Genomic DNA, 26,839 nt, shown 5'->3' with positions numbered 1-26,839 from the left:
AAGGGTGAGGTGACGTGAGGCAGTGGTGGCACTGTGGCCCACTGTGTGGTGGGCGCTGTACCTTCCCCAGGGGACTGAGCTCTAGGGGCTCCCCACCACATTTCAGCTCATCTAGACCATTCTTGTCTGCTACTGGGAGTGAAGGGAAGGAATTTGAAGTTCATCTTCTCCCTCCTCATATGTCATAGCTTGCATATGTACTCACATTTTCTCCCTTGCTCCTCAGAGATGCCACCTGCTCTGCATGTGGCAGAGGTGTGAGTGCTTTTTGGGGGGAAGGAGGAGCTTGCCATAAAGAAGGTTGCCCTAAGTCAGACTATCTGCATGATTTATGTGATGACTGATAGACATTTAATTTGATTTTATCTTCTTGGTCCATTCTTACCCTTAAGAATAGAGTCTAGTTTTAAAGCAGTTGAAGTGTTCTGGAAAATTGTGTGAAATCTGGAGCAGAAGAGCTTAAAATCTTCATGTAGTTGCTTTGATGATACACAGAAACAAAACCATTAGTAACTGAGACTTTTTAAAAATACTGAATTTGTTTTAATTGTGTTAACTCATATTTTTGCTTATAGAGAAAAAAATTTTTGGGGAGCAAACCACTGACATCTTTTTACATTGGTTGTTCATTGAGTGTAGTAAAACCAGCCATTGCACATAGTTCGGTTCATTAGCCGTCTTAAACTTGTCAGATTTAACCTTTTATTACATCTAACTGCTAACTGAAAATTTTGGAGAAATTTTCTTAGCCTCTCAGGAGTTGTGTAGTGTGATACCCTTTCAGGACAATCCCAGGAGGACATTAGACTAATGACTTACCTAGTTTTCCTTTCAGCAGCTTGGTTGCTTCGCATTCAGATCATATTTATTCTTCCTCTTCAGATAGTTTTCTTTTTACGCAGTCAACTAATTCAGGTTACACCAGATCTTGGGTTGCTGGGAAACTTGGTGTTAGATCCTCAGCCTGTGGTGCCTGTGGGACAGCTGTACCACCATTTTGTGCTTTCTTATTGTATTGTTCCTTGCAGTAGGGAGTATTGTGGTTCCCATTTTTATATAATCAGATTAGGATTGGGTTTTTGTCATCCAGCAGCCCTGGTTTTGGTATTCAGGTTGCATCTTTGGTTTTTAATGTGCCTGAAAGACGATGGGGTTTGATCTACTGAGGTGGGTGATGAAATCACTTGGCACTTGCCTAGACACTTGCTCAGTGTGGGTAGACATCACTAAGAGTCCGTTTATGCCCTGAAAAAGGGACAGAAATTATGCTTCCTTTGGTAGATCTAGCTCTAACTGGTATGTGATACACTCTCTACACTCTGTCAGCACATAATTCTATATACAGATGCTTTTCTTGGTCTTTTTAGATTTTCTTGCTTTCCCTAGCTTCTTCCTGAGATTCTTCTGGAGGTTACTGATCGTGCTTCTGCCTGCTGTCCCAAAAACTATGCTCCAAGATCTGCCATGAACCTTGGTGAGGATATAGCCAAGTGTCAGTCAGCAGACACGTTTGCATGAGATCTTGTACTGTGATGTTTGAAGATGGAGCTATTAAGTCTGTTCCTGATTACTCTGAAGTCTCATTTTAGAACATTTGTCACGCCCACAATATGGACAGCAGTTTCTTGTTAGTGATAAGCTTGTGTTCAAGAAATACCTGTTTAAGATAATAGTTTGATAGTATCTCTCTAAGAATGAATGGCTTTTTTCTTGTAAATGTAGGAAGAGGTAGTGCTATAAAGAGGACATGTAATAAAAGAAGATAATATAAATTAATGCAGAGGACAGGGGTATTCAAGGCTGAGGCACTCTTGGAAAACAGTAGGAATAACTTGAGTTACAAATAATTTTAAGCCCTTTGTAAAGTTGTTCCCAAAGTTCCTGAGCCAGCTATGATTCTCATGTTCTCTAGTAGCTTTGCAGAAAACTTCACCTTGAGCTTGACAATAAGGAAAGAAAAAAGCTTTCTTTACACAATTCTATTGAGTATTGAATATTGAATATTTTCTGTTCTGCTATTTCAACCATTGCAGAGAACACATCCTGCTGTGTCTATAAGACTGTTCCATAGTGAGTGTTTTCATGGATGTCCCTGCTTTTTTTTTTCCTTTTGGAGGTAAGAGTAGTCAGGTTATTGAGGCGTTGATGAGAAGAGAGCAAACAAATACACATTCATTAACACTGAGGTGAAAGGACTGGTATAGCTGTGATGTGGAACATGATGAACAACTTCCTCTTCTTAAGGAGATAACACAGAACGAAAGAGCCTGCCCCTCACCTGACTTCTCTTCCTGTCTCTTCCCCTGTTTGCTTACTGGCCTTTGTTCAAAAAGAGTTGTGAAGAACACCTGCTTCCCACTTTGTTTTTGAGCTTCTTTTAGGAAGTAGGAGCAGAAGGACCAAGCCTCTCAGACTGTGGTCCAGAACTCAGTTCTCTTAAGCTCATGAGAGAGCTTAAATGTTTCTGTCAGCAGATGAAGGTAACAGTTAGAATGCATGGAATTCTTACTTAACTGTTTATGTCTTCCTTCTCTCAGATGATTCTTCCTGTCATCAGCAAGGATCTGTCTTCTCCTTTGTCATGCTGATTGCTTCAACTTAGCTTGTAGCAGATGCTATGTTCATCCTTCAGAGCATGAACTTATACTTTCTACTGAGGAAACATAATAGTGACCTCATTCCTTTAAGTCATCCTGTTCTTCCAAAGTTGTCTGTCCACTTCTTATTGCTGGTGCCTCCTGGCATGATGGCCTCAGAACAATTCTCTTTGCATAATTCATGAAGTGATACCAGATAGTCACAATGTGCAAACAGATTCAGTGTGGAGTACTACTTCTATCTAAAAAAATACTACTTAATCAGAGGAAGATATGTTTTATGTGTTTTTATGTATTTTATTTTATTTTCCCATTACTTCTAAAAATTTGAAGAATTAGGACTTTGCAAGCAATTGATTGTAGCCAACATGTCTGCCTAAATATTCTAGTTTATTAAGATATCTCCTTTGTCTTTTATAACCTAATCTGCACATTTTATTTTTCTCCAGTCATCATATATACAAAATAACAAATTCATGTTTTAATAGAAATCCTGGAAATGAGGCCTCTGCCTTCAAGTGCCTGACTTCTTGGCTGGAACTTCCTTGGTTCAACTAATGCCAGTATATTGTGAATTCTTTATGTCATCCTTCTATCTTGGATGAGAATTTTGGTTTCTGTTCCTTTTTATGCATTGTCTTTTGGGGTTTTTTTGCATGCTGGTGGGCAATATGTGAGCACTCACAAGGCCTGGCTGGTGGGACCCAAGGCTGCCTGTGCAGTGCGGGCTGTCAGGTGCCTCTAGAGGGCATTCAGCACCAGGTGGCTGCCTAGTCCAGGTCCTTGGATTCACCTTCCAGCCATGCCCCTTCCCTTTCAGTGACTTAAGAGGGGACTGTAGAGATCTCCACGTATAAGCCTGACTGGTGTCCTCTAAGTTAGGTGGTGTTAGTGCTTCTCTTGTACAGTTAGTTACTTCAATAAGCTTCAGTTCCATGAGCATTGCCCATCTTTTGCCTTACTGCTCGTTTACACGGCTAAAGAACATTCTAGTGTTTAACTGCCTATCAGTATAATTTTATTTCCTTTTCACAGTTCTCAACTTTATTTGTGACAGTTTTCACTTCAGCCCTGTACTTCAGTGTCTGTGCTCTGGCTTAGTTTTCATTCTTTACAAGTCTTATGTTTCCTTCTGCTGTCCTTTTCTTAGGTGGTGTGAATTCATACCACAGGCTCGCCCTTAACCTTAAATCTTCTATCTCTTTCTTTGGGTTGTGCATTCCAGTTAATGCTTTTGATTTACAGGGTATGCCAAGTTTGGGGTTTTTTCAGTATTCAAGTTCTTGAGCTATTCCAGTTCTATTTTCATTTACCAACCATCTTCTCTAATTAATCTTCTTTTGCATTTGAAATCAAGAACCTTAGTTCTATGCTGCCTTGTGTTTGTTCTTCAGATGATTTGCAGTGAGGGACATGTACTTTGACCAATTTTTCTTCACTGCTTGCATGAACTAAATCTTGAAAGAGAGCAACAGTGGTTTTTGGTGTAGAAATCAGTAGAACTATCTGAATCTGCAGAGTTTTCCCTTTTCTCTAATTGAAGTCTGAGAAATTAGTCTCCTGAAATGAAAGCTTTTGCTCTACTTACAAGAAACCCTTTCCTCATGAGGTATGAAAGGGTAAATTTTCGAGTATGTTTCATGATACGCCTCCAAATCATCTGGTATAACAAGAGGAAGAAGCTCTGTAATAACTTTAGAAACATATTTCCTTCTATCCAGTCATGTTTGATGAAGTCATAAAACCTGCCTGCCATTCAGTTATCCATGCAAACATCTTATTTTTGTCTGCATTGCTCTTGCTGTGTTTCAGAACAGATGAGTTCATTCAAAAGACGATCCGTGAGACCTTTGCTCACTGCACAGTGCTGACCATTGCACACCGCTTGAACACCATTATTGACAGTGATAGGATTATGGTAAGACAGTTAACTGCTTCACTGTTTGGTGTTTTTTATTTCCTGAAGAATAATGTTATTGACTCTTATTCATTTTGATCCAAAAGTGGGTAGGAGTGTAAGTCATATGTTAGACTTATCCAAGTGAACCTCATTATCCTAGCTACTGTAACTCACAGCTCATGAAACTGTAGATGTAATGGCCTGGAAAGAATTCTTGCTTTCTCTGGCCTTGTGTTTGCCATCCCTCAAGGCACGAACCCACTGCAGGTGAGGTGCAGCAGGAGACCTGAGCAAATTAGCTGTGCCAATACTGGGAGCCTGTGAAGTCACACCCATGAGGTTCTGGACAGTCAGCTGGGTTCAGCCAGGTGTATTAATGCAGTCTCAGTGGGAGGCAGTGACAATAGCTGGTGTGGGGTGTGTGAGGAGGAGGTGGTGGAGGTTCTGGGGCAGGAGACATGGGGGTAAGGAGGCAGCAGCTGCCCTGGGGCAAAGGTAGTGATGGGAGACACAGGGCTAGACTGGTGAGGTAGTGAACATGGTCAGTTTTCCAAGGAAAGGTTCAAACAGAGAAGATGGAGTGCTACCAGTGCATCAGCCTCTGCCATCTTTGCTCCCAACAGAGGAATGTTACACTGTATCTGCCACCCTGTCTGCCCCACAGTGCTCTGTATGTGCATAGAAATTAGGAAATACTTGCTGATTATTTTCATAAAGGCAGTGGTGTTCCCTAGGCTCTGAGAAGATCCACCTGGTTTGTGTCCTTGACATAATGTGCAGCCTGCAGTTTTACAATTTCCTGCAATAAGAACATGAGCCCTTTGCAAGCATCTTCTTCACAGCTGGTTAATGAAATAACTGGCATAGAGGGCAAACTGTGTTCATAAGTGGAACTCAGATTTTAACTGGACTTCAAGCAGAAATTAACCTTCACCTCTTGGTGGTAACCTTAAAAAATACCTCTCAACTTCTGTCTTATGAAAGCGAAACATAATTGTTTCCTTTTTTTTTTTAAGCTGGATTCTCAAAACATTTAAAAATCTTTGAGTTACAGTGGTTGCTTGAACTACACAAAATTAAACAATTCCATCTGCTGAGGTGAGTGGTGTTCTGAGGAATAGAATAGATTGTGAGCTCAGTGATTATAGTTTACTTACAAAGAGAGAAACCAGCAGAACTGCCATAAGTAGTCATGTAATTGCAAGCATTTAACGTATAATAAATAAATATTTTCTTCTCTGGTGAATACCTCCCCACAGGTCTAATGGATATGTTGGTGTTTTCTACAACTGAAATGAACAAAAGATTTGTGAGGAAACAACTGTGACCTAATTAATAGCTGTGTGTGTTTGTTAGCTGTCCAAAGGGATTTCTGTGGGTTTTGGTTCGTTAACTACCATTAACATGTTAGGCACAGAATGCTCTCTGCACAAAGATGTTTTTCTAGCTTACCTTTAATGTCATGAAGTTGCAGTGAAAATGAAATGTTTTACTTACTTTTTATGCCAAAAATTGTTGGAGCAAAGCATAAAAATCACCCTTTCCCCCAAACTACTGAGGATAATTGCCAACCACATAGCTGCTCTATTGCATTTTAAGTGTCCATACATTATTCTTACCCTTATGTTGTTTCAGTTTAATCACTATTAAGATTTCTAGTTTCCTAATTGTCTAATAGTCTTTAATGCTTTTGGCCTCATTAGCTTATTAAGAAAGAGATTTGCAAGATGTGTCTTTGAGTCTGGAGTCAGTAGTAACTTCTAAATATTTTTCATCTTTTTGTGTTGCTCCATTTTGATCTTCCAGATTTCTGTAAACTAGGGGAGGGAGGAGGGTGAGAAGCCTGATAGCAAAAAGAGGAAACTGACATGTAGCTTCATAACAATCCTGTTTTCTTGACATCCTTACTCAGTTATTGATTCTGCTTAGAGGCAAATCAGAATCATTATCTCAGAATGATCAGAGTTATGTCAGGTGTGCTTCTGTTACACTTAATTACTTGGTTTACTTGGTCATGTAACTCCTAGTAGGAATAAAGCAGAATTTTGGAAGAAAAACATGTTAAAATGCCAAGAATAAGAATATTCCTCTAGAAGACTAACTATTCATTAATAAGGGCTATTAATAAAATCAGCATTCTTGACAAATTAATTATTTACTTCAATATCACAAAAATTGAAAAGACTTAGCTAAAGAAAGCTTTTAGTGTGTTCTGTAATTTGCTTAGTCAGTGGTATGTTTTAGTAATTCACAAATTTAACTTGATACAAATTCTTTTTCAAGAGGCAGAAATCCACAAAGAAAGTACCTGGTGTTATTAAAAATCCTGGTTTTGTTTCTCTTTTAATTGAGACTTCTAGATGCAGTAATGCCTTATTAAAAAAGCCATCGCAAATCTCCATTGTTTGCTATCATGATAAATTTTTTAAAAAGTGAAGGAAGAAGAACGAAGATAGAACCTGGCAGTCAAAATATTAACAATTGTCTTTTGACAAATAATGAGTAATTTATTTTTCAAACAAATTTTCGGCACACTTGTTCAGCTCTCTTAAATCAATCACGAATGTTCAAGCCCACTCCTGAACAAGTGGACATCACCTAGGGCTTTCCTCCCTTCCCATTGAGTCAGGTTGAAAGGAACCTCCTGCTCTAAGCAGGGTCAGCACTAATTTCACATCAGGTTGCTCAGGACTTTTTCCATTTGAGTCTTGAAAACTTTGAGAAATGGAGATTCCACAGTCTCTGGGCCACCTGCTCCAAAGCTTAATTATCTTCATCGTTAAATCTTTTTGCTCCTTATATTCCAGTGAAAGCCTTTCTCCCTTTTATGGCAATTGTTTCTTGTTTTTCTGCTGTGTATCTCACTGAAGAGCCTTCTGTCTTCTCAATAACTTCTTTGTAGATATGGGAAGGTTGCTGTTAAGTCCCCTGGAGCCATCAGTTCTCCAGGGTGAACACACCCTGCTCCATCAGCCTCTCCTCATTGGTATTCCAGTTCACTGACCACCCTGCTAACCCTATTTCAAGCTTGCTCAAATTTACCTTGCTTTTTCTTGTACTGGGGGGCCAAAACTGGTCATCATGTCTTGAGTGTGTTGGCTGCCGTCTCCAGCTTGGCATTGTCCGTGAGTTTTTCATTTTATTCCGTTTGATTACTGGTTAAGGCAGAACTTTCCAAAAAGAAACTGTTCACCTTTAGGGTTAATCCAGACATTAAAAAAAATTAGAACAGAAAATAATTTTGAGAAAGTCATGAGAAAATGTCAAGTTGGATGAGTATGGAAATAGGAACTGAACGTGAACTGTTGCATGTCTGCTCACACCCGTCGTAATAACCGGTTCTATTTTAGAAGAGAAGAAAAGCCTACTCAGGGAGGGAAAAAAGGAAGAACAGAATATATTTTATACAACTGTAGACAAATCTGGCCTCAGGAGTTGTTTTAATTCTCGTTTGTTCCATTCCCAAAACCATACCTCTGCTTTCATAATCCAGGTCACGCCTTAAGAGTATTTCCATTATATCTGTCTTGGTGATAAACACATTTTATCAGAACTTCAAACACTTAAGATCATTGAGGGAAGAGCTGTATTGTGTAACGTGATACTCTCTAACCCAATCACCTCAATGAGTAATACTACATTGCACTTGCATAGGACCTTTCATCTGGAAATTGTAACGCTCTTTATAAACATTAATTAATTAAACTTCAAACACCTGGGTGAGATAGGGAAGTATCCATACAATCTTTGGAACCAAAGTTGGAAAGACTTGTTAAGTCAGCCCATCAAATACTGCTACCATAAAATTATAATCCAGCGGTTTTCAAGCTCCTTTTTTTTTCTTCCCTCTGTGCTGCTCCAGCACCTAATAGGGCACTTTCTCATTCCTTTTCGTTCATTACTTTGAGAAGCTAAGTTGTAACTCTTCCCATCAGGTGCTAGCAGTACCCGTTTTAGCTCTCTGGCACAGGTAGGCACTCTGCTGCCTGGCAGAATGGGAGGGCAGGTGAAAGCTGCAGTTACCCCTTCTGTAATGGCTAATTCTGACAGAAGCTCAGCTCAGGCTTGCTTCACTGGTCCCTCATTCCTTGTACCTTCCCCACCACCTCAACAGTTGATTCCCTGTCCCACCCTCACCATAGAGGGCAAAGGCCTTTTATGTAAACTACATCTGAAGCTTGTGGCAGCCAGTGGGCACCGCTCCCAAGACTTCCAGGGGGATCTTATAAAATCCCTGTCACCCATTCCTCCCCCTCCTCTCTGCTTCCTTCTCCAGGTTGAGAAATGCTTTTTAGAAACTCTGTTTTTACAGACTGGAAAACAGAAGCATACAGAAATTGAGGCTCACCCAGGGACATAGTGGTTCAGTAGCAAATAAAGTATATGCATCTGGCAAGAACCTGATGGAGTTGTTTGCTGTATATACTATGCTGTGGCCTCTCCAGAGGAAAGCCACAGAGTCAAAACTTGTGCATTTTTCAATGACAAGGATGTTTCTCCAGAGAGTTTTCATATCAGTGCAATACTTCTTTGAAATGGAAACTCTCTATGCAAGCAGAACTTGATCTAGTAATTAAAAACTGTCATTCAAATAGGAAGTTCTTGATGAGAGAATCATGGGAAGAGATTTGATTTATTTATGGGAAAACCTGTTGTGGTTACATTCTGAAATGACTAATATGCAGGGTAACAATACAATGCACTTCACAGCCAGACCTGAGTTGGTTTTTTTTGGTCAATAGAAAATGACTTCCCACGTCTTTCCGGTACGCCTCCCTCATTCAGTTATTCTCATTCTTCTGATGTTGTGTTTGCCATGGTGGAACATCTGGGCCTCATAAATCAGGAACTGTGTTTCCTGTGCTGTAGGTGTCTAACTTCAGCAGAGCAATCAGTCCACCAAGAGTAAGTATAAACATCTTGGAATCAAAGAGAGAGAGTGAGATCCGGGTGGTGTGGTGTGTTGTGAAAAGGCCGTCACCTACAGCTGTCTAGAAGGTGCTGAGCAGCAGGCAAGGTCTGAGCACTTGTCTCTCTCTTGAGTTCTGATACCTGACCTAGTTTTGCACATTAATATCCTTCACCCATCCAGGTGGAGATGAGATGGTGGTGATAGACATCTAAGTGAATATAGTGGTGATGGCCATACTGCCCTTCCTTACCATGGGGATGACAGCATTCTTCCAGAAAGTACAGAAACCTGTGCTCTGTCTAAAGACCTCTGGATGCAATGCTCTCCATTTCCAGAAAAATGTTGTTTCCTCTGTGTACCCAGGGCAGCCAGGTTAAGCCCTTCCTTTGCTCTTCCTTGCACTTCCATTGCCAGAAGAGCAAGAGTCATCAGAGGATAGCAAAAGGGAGTGAATCTGCAGCCCAGTGAGAGGCAGAGCTCTTGTAGCAGTGGGGAAACCCCATCTGTCCTACTGATACCTTCATGTGAGCTTTCACTGCAGTGGCCCAGCTTCAGTTGGAGATGTAGAGAATGCAGGAAAGTAGTGGTGATACGCTAAACTAGTAATACTGAGTTAGTCAGAAAAGCTATGGTCTGTTGACTCTTCTTTAGGTGGCTTCCTTTTCCACTTATTTAAATATCACTGCTGGAAAATGAATGTGTTTTACAGCAAATCTCAACATTCTGTTTAGGGGGTATTATGTTAAGTCACCAGACACAAAACATGCAGTCCTGGCTGTAGAACAGTTCTTTTTAAAAGCTGTGTTCCACCACTGGTGTTGACTCTCTGGTTTCAGTGTGCCTGTGTCAGAGTGTTTCCTTGCTGGAGAGCTGCCTGCTGTCAGACACTGACCCTCAAGTGCTTGGGATGTCTAAGAGAGGTCAGTTGATGAGACCATAAATATTCCTGGAGCCTAGGATGATAGAATGTGAAAATTTATGAAAATAAGAATTTTATGACTTCCTTCAAAATTCTAAAGCAGGACAACTGGATGGGTATAAAATTGTTTTTTTTTTCATTCTGTAACAGAATGGTGGGAGCAGATTTGACCTTCTATGAGCCCAGTATCTGGAGTGTGGTGAAATATTATTGGATATTATACTTGTGCTATTGAAGTCTGTTCTCTTAAAGAATGTAAAAGGAGCTTAATGAATTATAGTAGCTAGAATGGATGCCAAATTTTTGCAGCTAAGCGTCTAATTCGTCATAAAAACCTTAAAGTACCTTGTAGGTCTGAATCTAGTAACCTGCAGTAAAATTGCTACATTCATACTGGTGCACCTGCTGTCATTATTCAGAAGGAACAAACACTAATAAAGCTCCTTTTTTGACTCAGCCTCTGTCTTGAAAATATGGACTAAGGAATATTAGAACTAAATTCATTCTTGTTTTTATTCAACCTAAGAAAGACTCCCCCTGAGTTCTGGGGCCAAAGTCTCTTGAGTAAGGAAATGTGAAGACAAGAATATGAAGGGTACTCATAGAAGGGGACCTGCATGGAGAGCAGAGGGCCTGGAAACCATTAGGTTTCTCCTTTCTTTTGTTAACTCAAGACTTGCAGAGTTTCTGTAAGAGCTAAGAATTTAGCAAATAATTTTTCAGAAATGGTCAGTTTTGATTCTGAACAAACAGTGCTCCCAGGTCTTCTGAAACTGGGTTGAGGTTTACCAAACCAAAAGAGAAGACAAAATTCTTCCTTTTTCTTTCTTGGAATTTATTGAATTCCACAAATATGAGCAGTGAAGACTTTGCTTTCAAAGCTGAGTAATATATGCATCTTTACCATTAAGAGAAGATTCTATATTGGTGTTTAGGCCAGATTTTGCTTGAGATACTGAGCTATGTGCCATGGTCCTGTATCAGAGCAAGTCTTGTCAGCTGAAATGAAGTGTCTGTGACAGTTGTGAATGTCATACCTGGCCTATCTGCCTCTAAAATCAAGTCAAAATCCCAAAGAGCTTGATAATACACTAGAATTCTTGATTCTCTTTGCCAGTTTTAAGCCACACTTCTCTAAAACATTGGCATCTTTAGTTCTTAAAACCTGCTCCCATTTCAAGAGGGCTGCCCAACAAGATTCTTCTTTTGCCTAAATAAAACAAGTAATTATTGAGGCACTACTTCACATTCAGACAAAGAATTTGAATTTGAATTTCTGCAAGAAGTGAAGCCAATGCTTGATGAACTTTGATCTCTCATTCTGTCAGGCATTTGTGTGTGAATGTGTTTCCATCAGTGTAAGACCAGGATGGTCATATCATGTTTCTTTAAAGACAATGGTATGGAATCTAGACTGTACTAGAAATACTAACACATCTTTAGAAAATGATTTTTGCTTTCTCAGAAATACCGTATTACTGTTTAAAAGCAAATTAGCATGGGTCATGCTGGTGGCTGGTGCCCTGAGCAGAGAGTTTCTGATAAGGTGAAACTCTGTGCATGGCAGCTGAGCCACACGTTCATTGTCATCAGAAACTGATAAAACCAGGAGACGTGCTCAGTCATCTGCAGCAATATTCCTTAACCTCTTGAAAAGTATAATATCCTTGTAGCTTATCTACCTTTCTAAGACCCTCAAAAGCCTTATTGAAGAGTGGGATTTTTTAAACTGAAGTATCTTTCATATCACTTCAGGGCCACATTTGTCCATTCTGCAATCTCAGTTGAGAAATGTGGTTTTGCAGTGGTGGAAGCAGTCATTACTGATTGACCAAGGGGGAGTTTTGTCAGGACATAGGTGTTTTTGTCAGCTGCTGGTAAGCACTGGCACAAGGCCCATTCAACCCTCTGAAGCAAGGGTTGGACTTGCACTGGTTTATCAGATGTTTGCAGGTGAGGAAACTCTGCCATACAAGAGACATTTGCAGTGTGTGGTTAACAGAGTTCTTCAGTGAGACACAGAAGGAGTTCATATCGAGTGATCATCACTAGAATAATTCTCATTACTGCATATGTCATTGGTATTTTTTCCTGATGACGTTCCATCCAGCTTGCAGTGGCATGCCATCAGTTGGAGGAAAAGAAGGTAGATTTTTTTAAATCTCTGCAAAGAGCCTAAAGAAAACCTGTGTGAACAATCTACCAGGCGGTGCTGCATGCTCAATTTCCCCTAAGTTGCAGCCATAGAATAATTTCAGTTTAGAGAAAATAACTTTTTCTGATTACAGAACAAGATGTCTAAAGTTGCCTTTTCTTTGAAGAAGGGGATCAGGGGGTACATGTCAAATCCCAGTGACCAGTATCAAGTCTGGCATTGTTACAGCAAAGTTAAACTCTGCTGAGGTGAGTTATTTGGAAAATCTGAAAATAATAATTCAGATTATAAGAAGGTGAATTCTCAGGTCTTCTCTGCTCTGTTAATGCACATGATACATGAAAAATACATTATTTGACACCAAATTTGTCTGGAGTTACTGGTAGGATAATCTGTATAGGAGCTCTGAAGGAGCATAGGAGCATGGGGAATGCTTTGAATAAACCTGAAGGCTTAAGAAAAATCAAAACTAAAAAAACTAAAAAAATAACCAACCAAAGCTCTACCACCAAAAAAAAAAAAGAGGAAACTTTCAAAGGAAAAGAAAAGAACCCTAAAGAACACTTTAAAATGATTTCTGAGTTATAGTTGCAGTCTTCTGAATGTGCTTCGGTGTTCACAAACATGTTTAAATAGGTTGATATTTATAAATGATTCCTCAGAGAAGCATGTGCATGTTTCTGATCTGTTTTGACAAACCATGATGAGATGGAAGAGACAGAACATGCTTGCATCTGAACTTAATGCCAACTGGAGTACAGGCTGTTGACTCTTTCTCACAAAGCTATGTATTGTCTTTGGTGAATATATTTCTTATAATATGATGTAACCAGAAGCATCTCCTGAATATTCTCCTCTTCCCAGGACTTTATTGAAGATCATCGTGATGTATGTTCTCTGAGGAAAACATTGTTCAAAGTTGTACTCCTAGCAGAGTTTTGAACTTTAATAATGATTTTTTTGTTTGGTGATGTCTTCTCCAAGTCTAAATTAAATCAGATGTATTCCCAAGGAGATAATTTCCTTGAATTATTTTCCTTTTGAATAGGAAATAAAAACATTTATGATCAACTCCTAAATGTCCCATTTCCCCTCTAGCTTAATGGTGAATATGAACGTGAATAAGAATACTAGTCATTCCTCAATAATAATTGAAATAAATTCCCATGCCCCCCTCCTCTGTTGCTGAACACTTCCAACCTTGGATTGTTTTTTCTCAGAATGTTTTATAACTATTGTTCTCTTGGTTTGTCTGCTTTTGTTGCTGAAAGTTAGAAAACACAGGATTTAGAACTTTGTTTTTTGTGTCTATGGATAGCTGTAAGTACATGGTGTTTGTTACAGCATTTTAGAAAGCCCTTGTTCTTTCTCTCTCTGTGGCCAATGACACTTCTTTTACATATATTAATCTGCAAATAAGATTGTAAAATTCACTTACAAAATGAGTGTTGGCTTCTCCAAGGTTGTGTGCAACAGAACAATATGGATTATTTGAGGACTCATCAAGGAGAAAAGGTGTTCTCCTGGCTCTGCTGCCTAGGTTTCTGCTGGAAACTCAACTATCTTGATGTAGTATCCTCATTGTTTATTGTTTTGTTTTTCTCTTTTCATGGTGAAATGGATTTCCTGACTCCATTTTCACCATGTTATGTTTTACTTTTTATCTTCCTTCACCTGCTTTTTTGTCTTGGTTAATAAATTAAATTATGAAGCTATGGGATGGAAATACTGCAAAGCTTGGGGGTTTAGGAAGGGACCTAGGCACAGTGGGGATAGATCCCCTGGTAGGTTACAGCTGAGGCAAAATGTAGTGCTTAAATCTTACCCAAATTTAGTTCAGCAACATTTTTGTGGCATAGGCAAATACTCCTCTGCTAGTTAGAGTTAACATAAACACATTTAAATGGCTAATAATCTTCTCATGTTTGATATTGCAGGTCAAGATCAAACACTTCTGTTTCTCTGTCCTTCCCTGTCATATTTTAATCATCCCCTTTCTGTGTTATTCTGTGCCCCAAAATTCAAACAAAGTGCTGTTCAAAACTATGTTGTCTTCCACCAATATGGTTATTAATGTTCTGGAAAGATCACAACTCAAATGAGCAGTCACTAGCCCAGACTATTCAACCAGGATGAAACATTAGATGGTATAGAGGATTAGAAAATAGAATTAGATGGTATGTGAGGATTTTACTCAAGAGTAATACATCATCTGAGCCCTGTTTGAACTTAAAATGTCTCTGTATTGCTGCTTGAGTAATGCTAATTTGGATAGCTATAAGCGAAGATGTTTTCACCATTCTCAGGGAGGTGAGCAAATTCCATTGAACAGCAATTTTCCTGCATGTTTTCTTTTGTATGATTGCCAGCAGCCAATTTTGTAAATTTTGTACTATTGGAATTACTCTTTCATATGAGGAAATCCTGTTGGAGCCATAGAAGTGGTACTACAAAGGCAAGAACAGTGCAGGCAAGGTAAAAGAAGCTGCCGGCGCAAGAGGGTGGAGAATCTGGCCCTGGTTTACATATGTCCACTTTGGGTTTATATAACTCTTTTGTGTTTGTTTTTATTTCACTCTGGGCTGTCTAAGTATTTCACAGGCAGTTAGCTCCCACAGAATGATCAAGTCTTTATTTCGTGTATTTTACAAAGATTCATGATGAGGAGCTGAAAAGTTGAGTGATTTGCACAAAACCCCTCTCTCAATATCTGCACTGCAGTCTGTGATGAAATTGAAGTCTGATTCAGAGTCAAGTGCTCCTGTGTGTGTCCTCCACAACCTCCCTGTGGTCTGATTTCGCCAGCTACAAGCTTCTCTGGCTCTCCTGTATCGAGTTCCACTGGTACAACTGCCTTGGGACGCATCTGGGTTCGATTCTCTTGTATTGTGCAGTGATAAGCGTTGCGAGTTGATCAGAAAATATGTGGCTGGTAAACACCAGATTCCACCTTTCCTGAATGATTAGCTGGCTTTTTGAAGTCCTAATGATTTTAATTTGGCTTGGAGTCAGTGAGTAAGAGTATGCAAAGCCTTAGCCAAAGTACCTATTTATTTATGTAAATCTTATCAGCACACATTTCTTCAAAGAAGAGTACCTATCTCTTTGTCTAAGTGCTTTTTAATAAATATATAAATATATATATGTATAACTACCAAGTAAACCAGCTTAAATTTTCTCCATTGTCTCATGGATGACAGCACTTAGTAGAAAGTGGTTTTCCGTGGTGAACAGGGTTTATAGTGTTCCTGACTTGTAGGAATTATATTGTCTGTTGGGTTTCATTCTTCATTTTTCATTTCAGATTTTTTTTTAAAGTAATACAGCTTATTTTTTTATGGCTGTTGTCTATCTTTATAACACAAGTTTGGGTTTTATTCCCAAAGAAAGGCTATGAGTAGGTTAATGATTTGTTTAAAATGTGGATGGAGTTTCTCCGGACAGAAATTGCTCACTCTATCCATTCATCTTCTGGACTTGACTGTTTAAAACTTGGCAAGGAAGAATAACTTCTTTCCTTTGCCCCGGTTTTCTGGAGGGGAAGGATTGTCTATGCTTGTGGTTGTTTCAGGTATTTGCAAAATTAATATTAAAATTGCAATACTGCAGTAATATAATTTTTAAAAACCCTCTACTTGTCTATTGCAGTTCTTTACTAGTAAGAGACACATTTAATGAAGATGATTTTTGTTTCCTTTCTTAAGAAGTGCTTGCATAATCTAGTGCTATGCTGAGAAAAGCTTTACTTAAAGGCGACAGAGATGCTGTATGCTGTGGCACTCTCATTTAAATGTTGAATTGTATACGATAATTTATTGCATTTTTAAGGAAGCTGTCCTTAACTGTGGCATAAAATGGCTTAAAAATGGTTGTGATAAAAATTATATTTATAATTAATCATTAAATGTTCAGAGTAAATTGGATAGGATTAAGTACGCTGAAAAGTCAGTATGTGTGCAAGTATAGTAGGTGAAATACTCCATGTAATAAATGACTGTATGTTGTGCTGTACAATATTACTAGTATTTAAGATTTTTCTATGAGCACTTTCTTCAGCTGCAATTCCAAACCATACTGGAAATTACTTGCAAAGGAAATTCATAATATAGGCTGGGTTCTTTAACTTAAAAGCTTTTGAAAATAGCAAATATCTTCTTGTAGGTTTCTGTGCATACAGTTCATGAAATTAGATGTAATTATGCAGCTGTTTGTTGTCTGAGTTATTTTCCATTCAAATGTCATGCACTTAATTGAACCGGAAGGAAGGAGTGAGTCCCTTTTCCCTGGTGCTGGGTCTCTGGTGTCAAACAAGTCGACAGTGATCTTGGCACTACAGGATTTTCACACTGGTGCAGGCAAAGGGATCAGCTCAGCTGTGCCTCTTCCCTGTGGGCTTTGTCATTTACTGGGGTCCAGGCTGCTTGGAGATCTGCCAGGCCCTTGGCTTTCGAGATGTTTGGTTCTATGGAGCTGCACAGGCAAAGGACACGTTTGAAAGTTTCCTCAAAGGACTCTGAATTTATCTGCAGGCTTATTGGAGGTTCTTCTTTCAAACAGAAGTTTGCACGCTATTTTTGTTACTTTGGAAGTTGTCCTTACAATACCTTTTATTAATTTCTTTTCTGAAATCAACAACTCCATTTTTTAGATCTTTTTTTTTTTTCTCAAAAATATGTACACCACAATTATGGCTTGAGTTATGAGTCCTTGAAGTCCTTTTGTTGTGGCAATATCTTTGTCAATAGCACGCCTGTGCATTCAGTTTTTTTCTTTTATATAAGAGCAAAAATATTTTCTGAATTGTTTTCTCACATGAATTCTTTCCCCTTTTTTTTTAACTCCATTACTCCTACTCATGGCGTAAAGTACTGAACTTGTAGACTAAAACCCAAATCTCTTTCTTGAGTCAATACCATTAATTTATAAGCCAGTTAAGTATTTGAGTGCATTGCATTTGTCAATATTGACTTTGCCCTGCTATTGTGTTTCTCATTCTCTTAGGTTAGTTAGGTGTATCTGAACCTCTGGTCTATTCTTATCTGCACATTTTTGTGTCATTTGCAGGTTTGTCACTTCTCTGACACCTCCTTTTTCTGATAAACATAAGTAGCTACCACCTATGCCAGAACAATATGGTTCCCACCAGTTCCTACCTGTTCAGCTTTCTACGAAGAAAGCTGCACTGTTTAATTCAAATCTCTTCTTTTCTGTCCAGGTTTTTGAAAAGCTTTGTTCTTTGTAGCATGGTTATTTAGTTATGCCAGGTATCTTTCTGGAAATCCATATAAACCATTTTTCCTTTAGTTTTCTTCTGGTACCTTAAAAATTGTATCAGATTTGTGATTGCTAAAACTGTGGAAAACAAATTCTACCTGTGATCTGTGTGTCTTCTTTCGTTTTAATGACTATTTCAATTAATTTGGTGTCTTACATCAAAATATATATGCTAGTCTAAAATTTCCTTGAATTAATCCTGTAAAGGCTTTTAAAAATGTAAGTTCAATGTTTGCTGCCATGCAGTCCTTAAATGAAGTCACTAGTCTGAGAACACTTTCATAGAGGTTCAATCAGCATATTCTTAATATTTTCCTATATTTTTGACTGTGTGTATTCTCTGTGGATTATTGACTTCATGCTTATTTGATTTCTCTGTTGTTCTTTCTTTCTTCCTTCCTCTCTTTTTGGGTACGTGTGTCCATGGTGTCATCTGATCTTTTCTTTACGTGGAAAGAATAGGGTCGGGTTTAAATATCTTTCTAATCCATAGTTGGCAAAAACTGATGCAAGAAATTGTTTATCTTTTCAGCAACACCCTTATTTTCTTTAATTACACCTTCACCTCTAATTCAAAAGACCTACTTATTCTCCCTTAACCGTCTTGGTGGTTATTGCGTGGTTTTTACCCACAGCTGTTTACTTCAGAGCCCATTTTGAACCTCTTTGTTTCCTTCTTACACAATGAATCTTATAATCTGCTTTGTTGGCTGCACAAACATTGTATTTCCATATTCTGCATAACTTCATGTTGGATTCCTATAGGTGGAATGGCTGTAGGGCACTCTAAAATTGTACAACAGGTCTGTAAACTGAGAAAGTGCTGTACTAGTTTGAAGAGGACAGAATTCATTTTCAGGGTACAAAATTCATCTTAATTCATCTTAGCACTAAAAATGCATACATTTCCCCCTTGCCTGTAGTCGCCTACATTTGGTTTCTAGTCCCTAACATTTAGTTTTTAATTTTCTTATGTTAATACATTGGTTTCTGCTGATTTAACAGGTTTTAGATGCGGGAAGACTGAAAGAATACGGTGAACCTTACATTTTGCTGCAAGAACAAGACAGCTTGTTTTACAAAATGGTGCAACAAGTGGGCAAGACTGAAGCGGCTGCTCTGATTGAAACAGCAAAACGGGTAATTTTAGAAGAAGAGATAATTAAGTTTGTCTCTGCAGTTTGTTTATCTCAAGTTAGCATATTCAGTGTTGCAGTAAGCCTTCCACTAAAGGATCTGTCAGTTTTGCAAGGCAAAGCCATAATTTTCAGTGGGATATACACAGACTTCCAAATGATACATGTATTTATATACCCCAAGTTGAAAGACTGGATTTCTTGCATCCTTTTGTGTGTACACAAAACAGTAAGTGTAAATAATATAGGACATACTCACTTGTGCTGGGCATTGATCTTAACTCACTGTGAAAAACACGTTAGGGCTGCAGAATCAAACATTTGTATGTTATGTCTCTATTTTTTAAAGGGTCCATCAGATATTAGTTGGGGCTCAGTGCCTGTGACCATGCTGTGGTCCCTGAGGGTTTGATCACATTCCTTCTGTTGTGCCTTCCCTTACTTCATGGGTACTTGTTGTACCCTGGCTCTCTGTTCTGCACCAAAAATGAGCAGGGCTCAGCTAAGAAACAGCTGTTGAATGTTTTGTCACCTCCTTGTTCCCTGCAAGGCTCTGTGCCTGATTTTGAACTGTTCAAATCCTACTCAGAGTACAGAATTATTAATGTAATTGTGAGCATTCCTCTGGCAATCAAAGTGTTTTAAGAGACATCAATGGATTCGTTTTCACAATATGCCTGTGAGGTGAGCCTATATCATCTCCACTTCTCAGATGGAAAGCTGAAGCAGAGATAAGAAGATAAAAAACAATGACCTATGATTGAGGATCTCTTTGACTAGCTTTGGCTTGCTTTCTTTTTTCTTCATAATTTACCACACAGGATGTCCAGAGCAAGACTTAATTCCCTCAGTGCCAACAAAGTTTCAGCACTGCTCCAACTGAGACTGGCAGTGCTCAGTTTGGCAGCAGCTTGCTTGGAACTCGTGTAACTGTGCTTCCAGCATGTGAGTAAGGCACTGGTAACCTAAGAGAGCCTTTTACAGGAGAGAGGCAAAGCTCTTTAGCCTTTATGCTTTCCTTTCCTCAAGTTGTGGAGCAGAGCTAGAGGAACACAAAGTCTAAACTGCTCCGTGGGGAAACAAAAAACCAATAGACAGAGAACAACACACAAAGACAGGAAACAAAATGGCAGGTGTTTGACTATTTTCCATTAAAAAAATAGATGAATTTCCAGCAAGTTGGAAAAGAAAAATAGTGCTGTCATGGAGGCCATGTGCTCATGTCTGGATGCTATTTTACTGGACTTTGTGAAGATCAGGGAAGAGATTTCTGTGTCTTTTCATATTCTCAGGTTTTATTTTTTAAAGAGTTTTTCAAGTAAAGCACTGTAGCTAAGAGCATACACCCTAAATTCTTGTGTGGCACTAATTGCAGAACTGAGGAAAGAGTTTTGTCTTGAACTAAGCTGTGTTACAAGTTCTGCCGTCCTCTTCCATTGCTGCAGCGTAGCTTCATTTATTTTCTTATTAGAAGAGAATGGGTTAGCCGTGTTTTCTGTGGTATGTGCATGACAATCTGGAGGTTATATAAATGATATTTAAAAGGGTAGCTTCAAATTCATGTGACCATTGTTTGTCTGAAAAGTGAAGGCCAGCTTCCTAAGGCTTGTTCCTTGGAAAGACAAGAGGTGAGGCTGTCCAGCTGTCATCTGTAGAAATTTAGCTATGTCATGCTGTCGTTCCTTCCTTCCCTGGAGCCCTCCCCAGTTGCACAATTGCATTCAAAGATGATTCAAAATGTATAAAAATAATTGCCTGATGTTACTTGCCCATATAGTCATCTGCAGTTACCACATCAATGTTATGTGATTTTGTACAGGAAGGGAAGAGATCCAGGAACCAGTCTCTGCTGAAATGTGGTTTGATGAAAAAGTTTGCTAACTCCCAGGCTAGAAGGCAGATACAAGTTTTAGCATCTGCCAAGAATGCAAAGCATGGTGCTTATCCACACTCGGACCAAAAATATGGGAATCAAGAGACTGTATCTCCAGTCAGCAGCTACCCAGAAGCAGAGTTACAGTTCCTTCTGTTTGAAGGACTTGGACAATTCAGGGGTTTTGTCATTGCTGTCCCTTGTGCTTCATGCATACTTGCAGAGAAGTCGCTTAGTCAGAAGAGCTGATTCCAGTGGCTTTTCTTTTTACACTACTGAGTCTTGCAGCATGTATTGCTGTTGGTTTCCCACATTCCTACTGTGGTTACTAAGAACATTTTTTTTGTTTTTATGAAGAACAGCTTTCTTGCTGTTTTTGGAAAACAGCATGCTGCACATAAAAAGAAATGGTAGTATGACATACATACATACTTTTCAAAAAGCATTGCAGTGGGTTGCTAAGGAAAATGGTTTGGAACATGGCTATGATTTGGCAATGATTATTTGATTTATTGGATTTTGGACCTGAATCTTGATTCATTTCAGTTTGGACCTGTACAACACTAACTTGTACCAAGATCTTCTTTCAGTAACCTGAAACTTCAAATGCATTTTCTGGAAAAGTACTGATTTTGCATATATCCTTTAAGTGCAGATTAAGAGGTACTACACATCTTAAATTGGGAAGACTAACTTGGACATATTTAAGAAACATAATTTAAAAAAAAATTCTCATGGGCCTCTTAGTGAAGCATTGCAAGACTGAGCTATTGCTGGATTCTTAGCTCAGGCTTCCAGATTGATCCAGTTGCTATTGTATGGCTCACTTGGTCACTCCGTATCCCCATTTTTGGTGGAAATGTCAAAGAGAACAACACAGGCACAACTCAAATTGGATACTGCTGAGTGTGCACTAAACAGCCCATGAGCCTGATGGCAACTGAGTTATGCTTGACATCGTGAGACTGTTTTTATCTTTTCTCAGTTTACAAGAAGCTGCTAGGAGAAAATCCTGTGGGAAAGAGAAATAATCGTCAAGCAGTGAAAAAAGGAAAAAAAATAAAAGTGCTCAATTATTCAGATAAACAGAAGTTGGTGTGTTCTCCCTGCTCTTGGCAGTGTTGAGAGAGGCTTTTCTGCAGGCTTTGGTGGCATCAGGATAGGGATGGGTTTCTGTCAGTCAGGTTTTCGGTACTTTGAGGAAAAATAAGGTTTGTTTTATTTTACTTTAAAGCTATGACAGATGTGTAAATATTAAAATACTAGGTGTTATCTCACCTCAGTGATTACTTTTAAAAAGGTTGCAGCTCTGTTGGCACTGGAAGAAACTTGTATAAAGACTTGGGCATTTAATATCTTGAGGGATTGGGCTCAGGGGAAGAATTGCAATGAGACAGTTGAAAAGCAGCTGCCATTTCATTACATCTCTAGTAATGTGCCAAGGTTTTCTATTAGCTTTCCATTAAAAAAAATCACATTCAAAAGCTGCATTAAAAGTATGCCAAAGTTTTGTGTTTTAAAGCAGGAACGGGGTGGGAATACTGAGGCTGCCGTCTGCAGCCTGTGTGCAGTCAGCAGCCTCATTAACTTCCCTCTGTTGCATCCGATTGTGACTGGTTACTGAGGAATGTCTCTTAACAGGACTCCCAATTCTTCTGTTGATTCAAATCAGACTTTAATATTCTTTGAAACTTGTAAAAATGCATATACCCTGCATTAGTGAGTGCACAAAAGATGACAGGGACATTTTTGTAGAATGACTATTTCTTTTTTATCCCATGTGTCTTATACGTATATTCATGTATATGAAAAGGACGTTATTATCAAAGTGAACTTTGTTGACAGGACTCTTAAATATAAATTGCAGAAATGTTTCATAAGCTGTACTCATAACAGTCTGACTATGAGACCTAACTCGTGACACGTGTCAGCTTCAGAAAGATAGTGTATTTTCTGTTTTTAAAGACTCAAACAAAACTTTTCACATTCTTCTTTGAAAAAAAAATGCATTTGAAGTCCTTTTTCACCCAACACATTTTTAGATAAGAGCACACAAGTCTTGACATTATTTCATTTTGTTATGCGCATCTGTCAAGGAACAGAGATATGATACAGCTGCTAAAAACTGATGATTGTGGAACAGTGAAACTTGACAGCATTTCATTTCCTTTATGTTCTGATTATACATTTATCAGGAAACCTGTATCTCTTCTAGTTGAACTAGAAATTGGTAGAATTCAGGAACTCAAAGGCTTGGCAAAGAACTGTCCTATTATTTGGTATCATCTTACGTTTTAGAGAAGTTGCTTGGTTGAGTCATTGTTAAAGCTTTTGCTTCTTCTTTCATTATTGTGGTTCACTATCCAGAGATCACATTTCTATAGGCCCTATAACTGCTCTGCAGCACAAATTAAAGGCTGGGATATTTCATACATATACTTCGAAGTTTCAATGGTTGTCAATCACAGTTTGTAAAATATAGGGATTACAACCTGATTTTAACATCCAAATCCATTGTGTTCATTTTATGTGTGAAAATGAGAAACCCTTGTGCAGACGCAAGATTTCACAGCTTCTTTGTCATCCTGTTTTTAATTTATCTTCATGTTTTGAGCTAGTGAAATGATTTTACTTATCAGTTTAATGTAAAGTGATAAAACATATCTATTCATCTGAATTAACAAAATTTGAGGGATGGACAGGTTGTGTGGGATTTCTCGCACATTTTGTTTCAATGTAAGTTCATATAGTAATTTTACTAATTTTCCAGTGACATACATTAACTGAATGCCACTAACCTGAAGTTCCTGTTGTGATTCCTTAAGGATATGTATTTATGTCTACTATATTTATCTCTAGATATATTGTTTGAAGCTAAATGGATTTTGGTACATAATTACTCATTGAATCTAATATTTTTCCTAGGTATACTTCAGTAAGAATTACCCAGAAGTTGTTCAGAATGGTCAGCTTGCCACAGACTCCTCCTTGGATCCTTCCTCAGGATTATGCATAACTGAAACTGCACTGTGATTCCTCATTGCCTTAACTGTTCTCTGCAGAATGTAAACCTGAGATCATCTAAACTCGGCGTCAATGGGAGAGGAAAGGGAGGGGGGCAATTCTTTGCACTGGACATCCTTCCTATTTAATACTGAGAAGAGAATTTATATTGTCCCTGTTTCTTTCATTTCAGTGCAATATGTTTTTCTTTCCAGCTAATTATGTTTGTATTGCTAAAGAAATTAGGCAGATTCAGTTTTTATTTGAAATTTACGTGGTAGAGATCTCTTTTATTTAAATAGGTGCAGGACACCTAACAGGTCTAGTGTGCATATTTGGAGCTTTGTAAAGTAATTGGAATGTGTCCTTCTTTTTTCTTTTAGAAATATTTTGAGAGCGAGCAAAACCAAATTTTTTTCAGTGTCTCTTTAGCATGACAGCTCTGTCTGAACAGCAGATTTGGTAGTGTGCAACTCACTTGTCTAGAGGAACTATCTTTCTACCTGTCACAAGTACCTATGCAGGCTGGTAAGAAAAAAACTTGAAGAAGCCAAAAACACTTTTTCATTTTGATAGAAAAGTACTATATACTTTTTTTTTTTTTTAAATAAACAGTTCAAATAATGCTGTTCAAGATGAATGTAAATATTAGTTTTATTTCGCTAAAATCCAAATGCTGAAAAATCAGTCTCAATCTTCTGTACTTCAGAAGAAAATTACCGCATTTGCACTGAAGAAATATTTAAATAATTTAACATACATTCCTCTTTTTACCCGGGTTATCAAAGAAAAAAAGGTATTAAAATAACTTGAGGAAATATTTGAATGACATGTCATTATACCTAAATACTGTGTAGTACAAAGTTATCTTCAACACAACACATTGAAATGTATACATTATTTGCATTTATTGTGCCTTAATATTTGTGCCTTCAAGCCAAAGCTGTAACTGCAGGGTACACAACAAATTCATTAGATATATGTTAAAAATATGTAACTTCAGTTTTGCATCAGGGGTTCTGTTGAACTTCAGCTGTATGAAGTTACCACCCTGCCAGAATAAGTAGGAAAATACAACCTGTAGTTTCAAATGGCAGTTGCTGATAGAGAGGAATGCAGTGAGAGAGGGGTTCAATATTCATAAGTTTTGTCCTGATTCAGCAAAGCACTTCAACACAAAGGCACTGTTCCCATGTTTGAAAAATAAACCAAGCAAGTGCCGTGCTGCTTCAGGTCTTTTCAAATCTGAAAAAAAATTGAGCTATTCTTTGAGGTCCAGTAGAAAACACATCTATTCATCTTGCTGTTTAAAGGCCACAGGAGAGACTAAAAGGCAACAGATTTCTTCAGGAAATGGAAAATATTGTGCTTTTTTTAAAAATACTGAAGATGCTTGCTATTACCTTTGTAGTGCCAAACAAGTGTTATTTACCCAGTGTTCATCCAGTGGTCTGAAAGTAAGGCAAACACGCGTGTTTCTCATTTCAAGCAGTTCTACCAGAATGCAATTTAGTCAGATACAAAGCTACTTCTTACTGAGAAGTAAATTGAGGCCAAAGCCTGTGCCTCAGCACAGCCACTCATCTTGGACATCTTCCTGCTTGGAGCCAGCCCGATGGTGAGAGGCAGAGTCGCTGTTCCCGTGTTACAGCATCCTCCCTGCACTGGAGCTTGCTGTCCTGCTGTGAGATCCCATGAGACAGGGGATTGTGTCTGCAGTGCCACCAGCCAGCTTTCTGACGGACAGGAGCTTTAGGAGCTTGTGGAGCAAACATCAGGCATCTGTGCATTCTGGTAACATCCTCTTAGCGTGCTTAAAAATCATTAGGGGGAAGTTATAAAATGTGATGCTTTTGCCCTTAGACTTTTTTGTCAAGTCCTAACACTTCTCCTGCACTGTGTAGCACCTTACACTGTAAAAGTTCCACTGAGATCAGTGGAACTGAACTTCACACAGTGATGTGCAGCAGGAGGCTTGAGCTACATCTGATGATAAAATACCAGCCAGCCAGGGCCAGCTACCAGCCACCAAGCCATGTGGCACAGGTGTGCTCATGTGTGCAGTGCTTATGGCAGATCCTTCTGAGAACACACCAGCCACATCCACTTTCTGTATGGCTTGGCCCTTCTCTGAGCTGCCGCAGTGTCCTAGCACACAGTTATCATCCTGTGGTGTTCTGTGGCTGTTTTTCTTTTTTGTTAAAGCTGTCTGAAATAAGAACAGGGCTGTTCTGCAGCTGAGTGAGAGTAGTGGTTGCATTGCACGGGTATGTGAAGATGTAAAGTTTAAATGTGTAAAGTCATGTTAGATTATTCTAGGGGATTGTGTAGTGAAAAGAAAGTTCAACCTCACGGCCTTGTCCACAACTACCTTTTTGACAAGGATCCATGGATGTGTGTCCAAACTCTGCTCAAGCTTTGCCATGGAAAATCCTTATTGGAGTGGTGCAAAACACAGCTACGGTGAGCTGACCAGGAAGGCAGTGCACTTTATCGAGTTGGGAGTTTGAGCTCCTTTGTTTATCTTATTTTTTGAGAAGTGTGAATATATTCAGAGTCTGTGTTCTACAATATGGAATTCTTACTACTTTTAAACACTTAGTTCTTATAGAAGAAGAAATGTGATGTATAATACAGAGACTTTTAAATACTATAAGAAAATAGTAGGTTCTCCTGGCCTTACATACCTTAGTTTATATTTTTTTTATCAGACCCAAGGAGATCTGCACACGTAAACCAAGGGTATAATTACAGTTTTAGTTCATTTCAGCTCTGAAATGAATCTATGGTAAGTTATTTCAGAGCAGAACTCCAAAACGCTAGCTGCTGCAGACTCACTCGTATGAGACCCTGACTGATCTAGCTATCAGTCTATAAGCTAGAATTAATTTGATCCTGTAGCTTTTTGAATGTGCACAAAAATGTTAGGTATCTCTGAAAATGCTGATTCTGCTTCTCTACGTGTTTTGGCAGGACACTACTTGCTGTAAGTATCCAATATCAATATAAGACAAAACAAATTTCTTACAAAATGACACTTGAAACCCACAAATTGCTGAGTAGAACAACT

The 26,839-nt window shown here is 38.6% G+C and overlaps 1 protein-coding gene across 1 annotated transcript in view; it reads left to right on the top strand.

Annotated features, from left to right (window-relative positions):
* ABCC4 (ATP binding cassette subfamily C member 4) overlaps positions 1-24,549 on the top strand; it is a 125,522-nt gene extending 100,973 nt beyond the window's left edge. Inside the window, exons 29-31 of the mRNA XM_031059556.1 lie at positions 4,410-4,515; positions 18,763-18,897; positions 23,692-24,549. Coding sequence (XP_030915416.1) covers positions 4,410-4,515; positions 18,763-18,897; positions 23,692-23,799 — 349 coding nt within the window. The 3' untranslated portion in view covers positions 23,800-24,549. The remainder of the gene's footprint in view (positions 1-4,409; positions 4,516-18,762; positions 18,898-23,691) is intronic.
* The last annotated feature ends 2,290 nt before the right edge of the window (positions 24,550-26,839 follow it).

The sequence above is a fragment of the Geospiza fortis genome, unplaced genomic scaffold (assembly GCF_000277835.1).
Source record: "Geospiza fortis unplaced genomic scaffold, GeoFor_1.0 scaffold84, whole genome shotgun sequence".
NCBI lineage: Eukaryota > Metazoa > Chordata > Aves > Passeriformes > Thraupidae > Geospiza > Geospiza fortis.
Note: the sequence above shows the minus strand (reverse complement) of the source record. Positions and strands in the feature narration are given on the sequence as shown.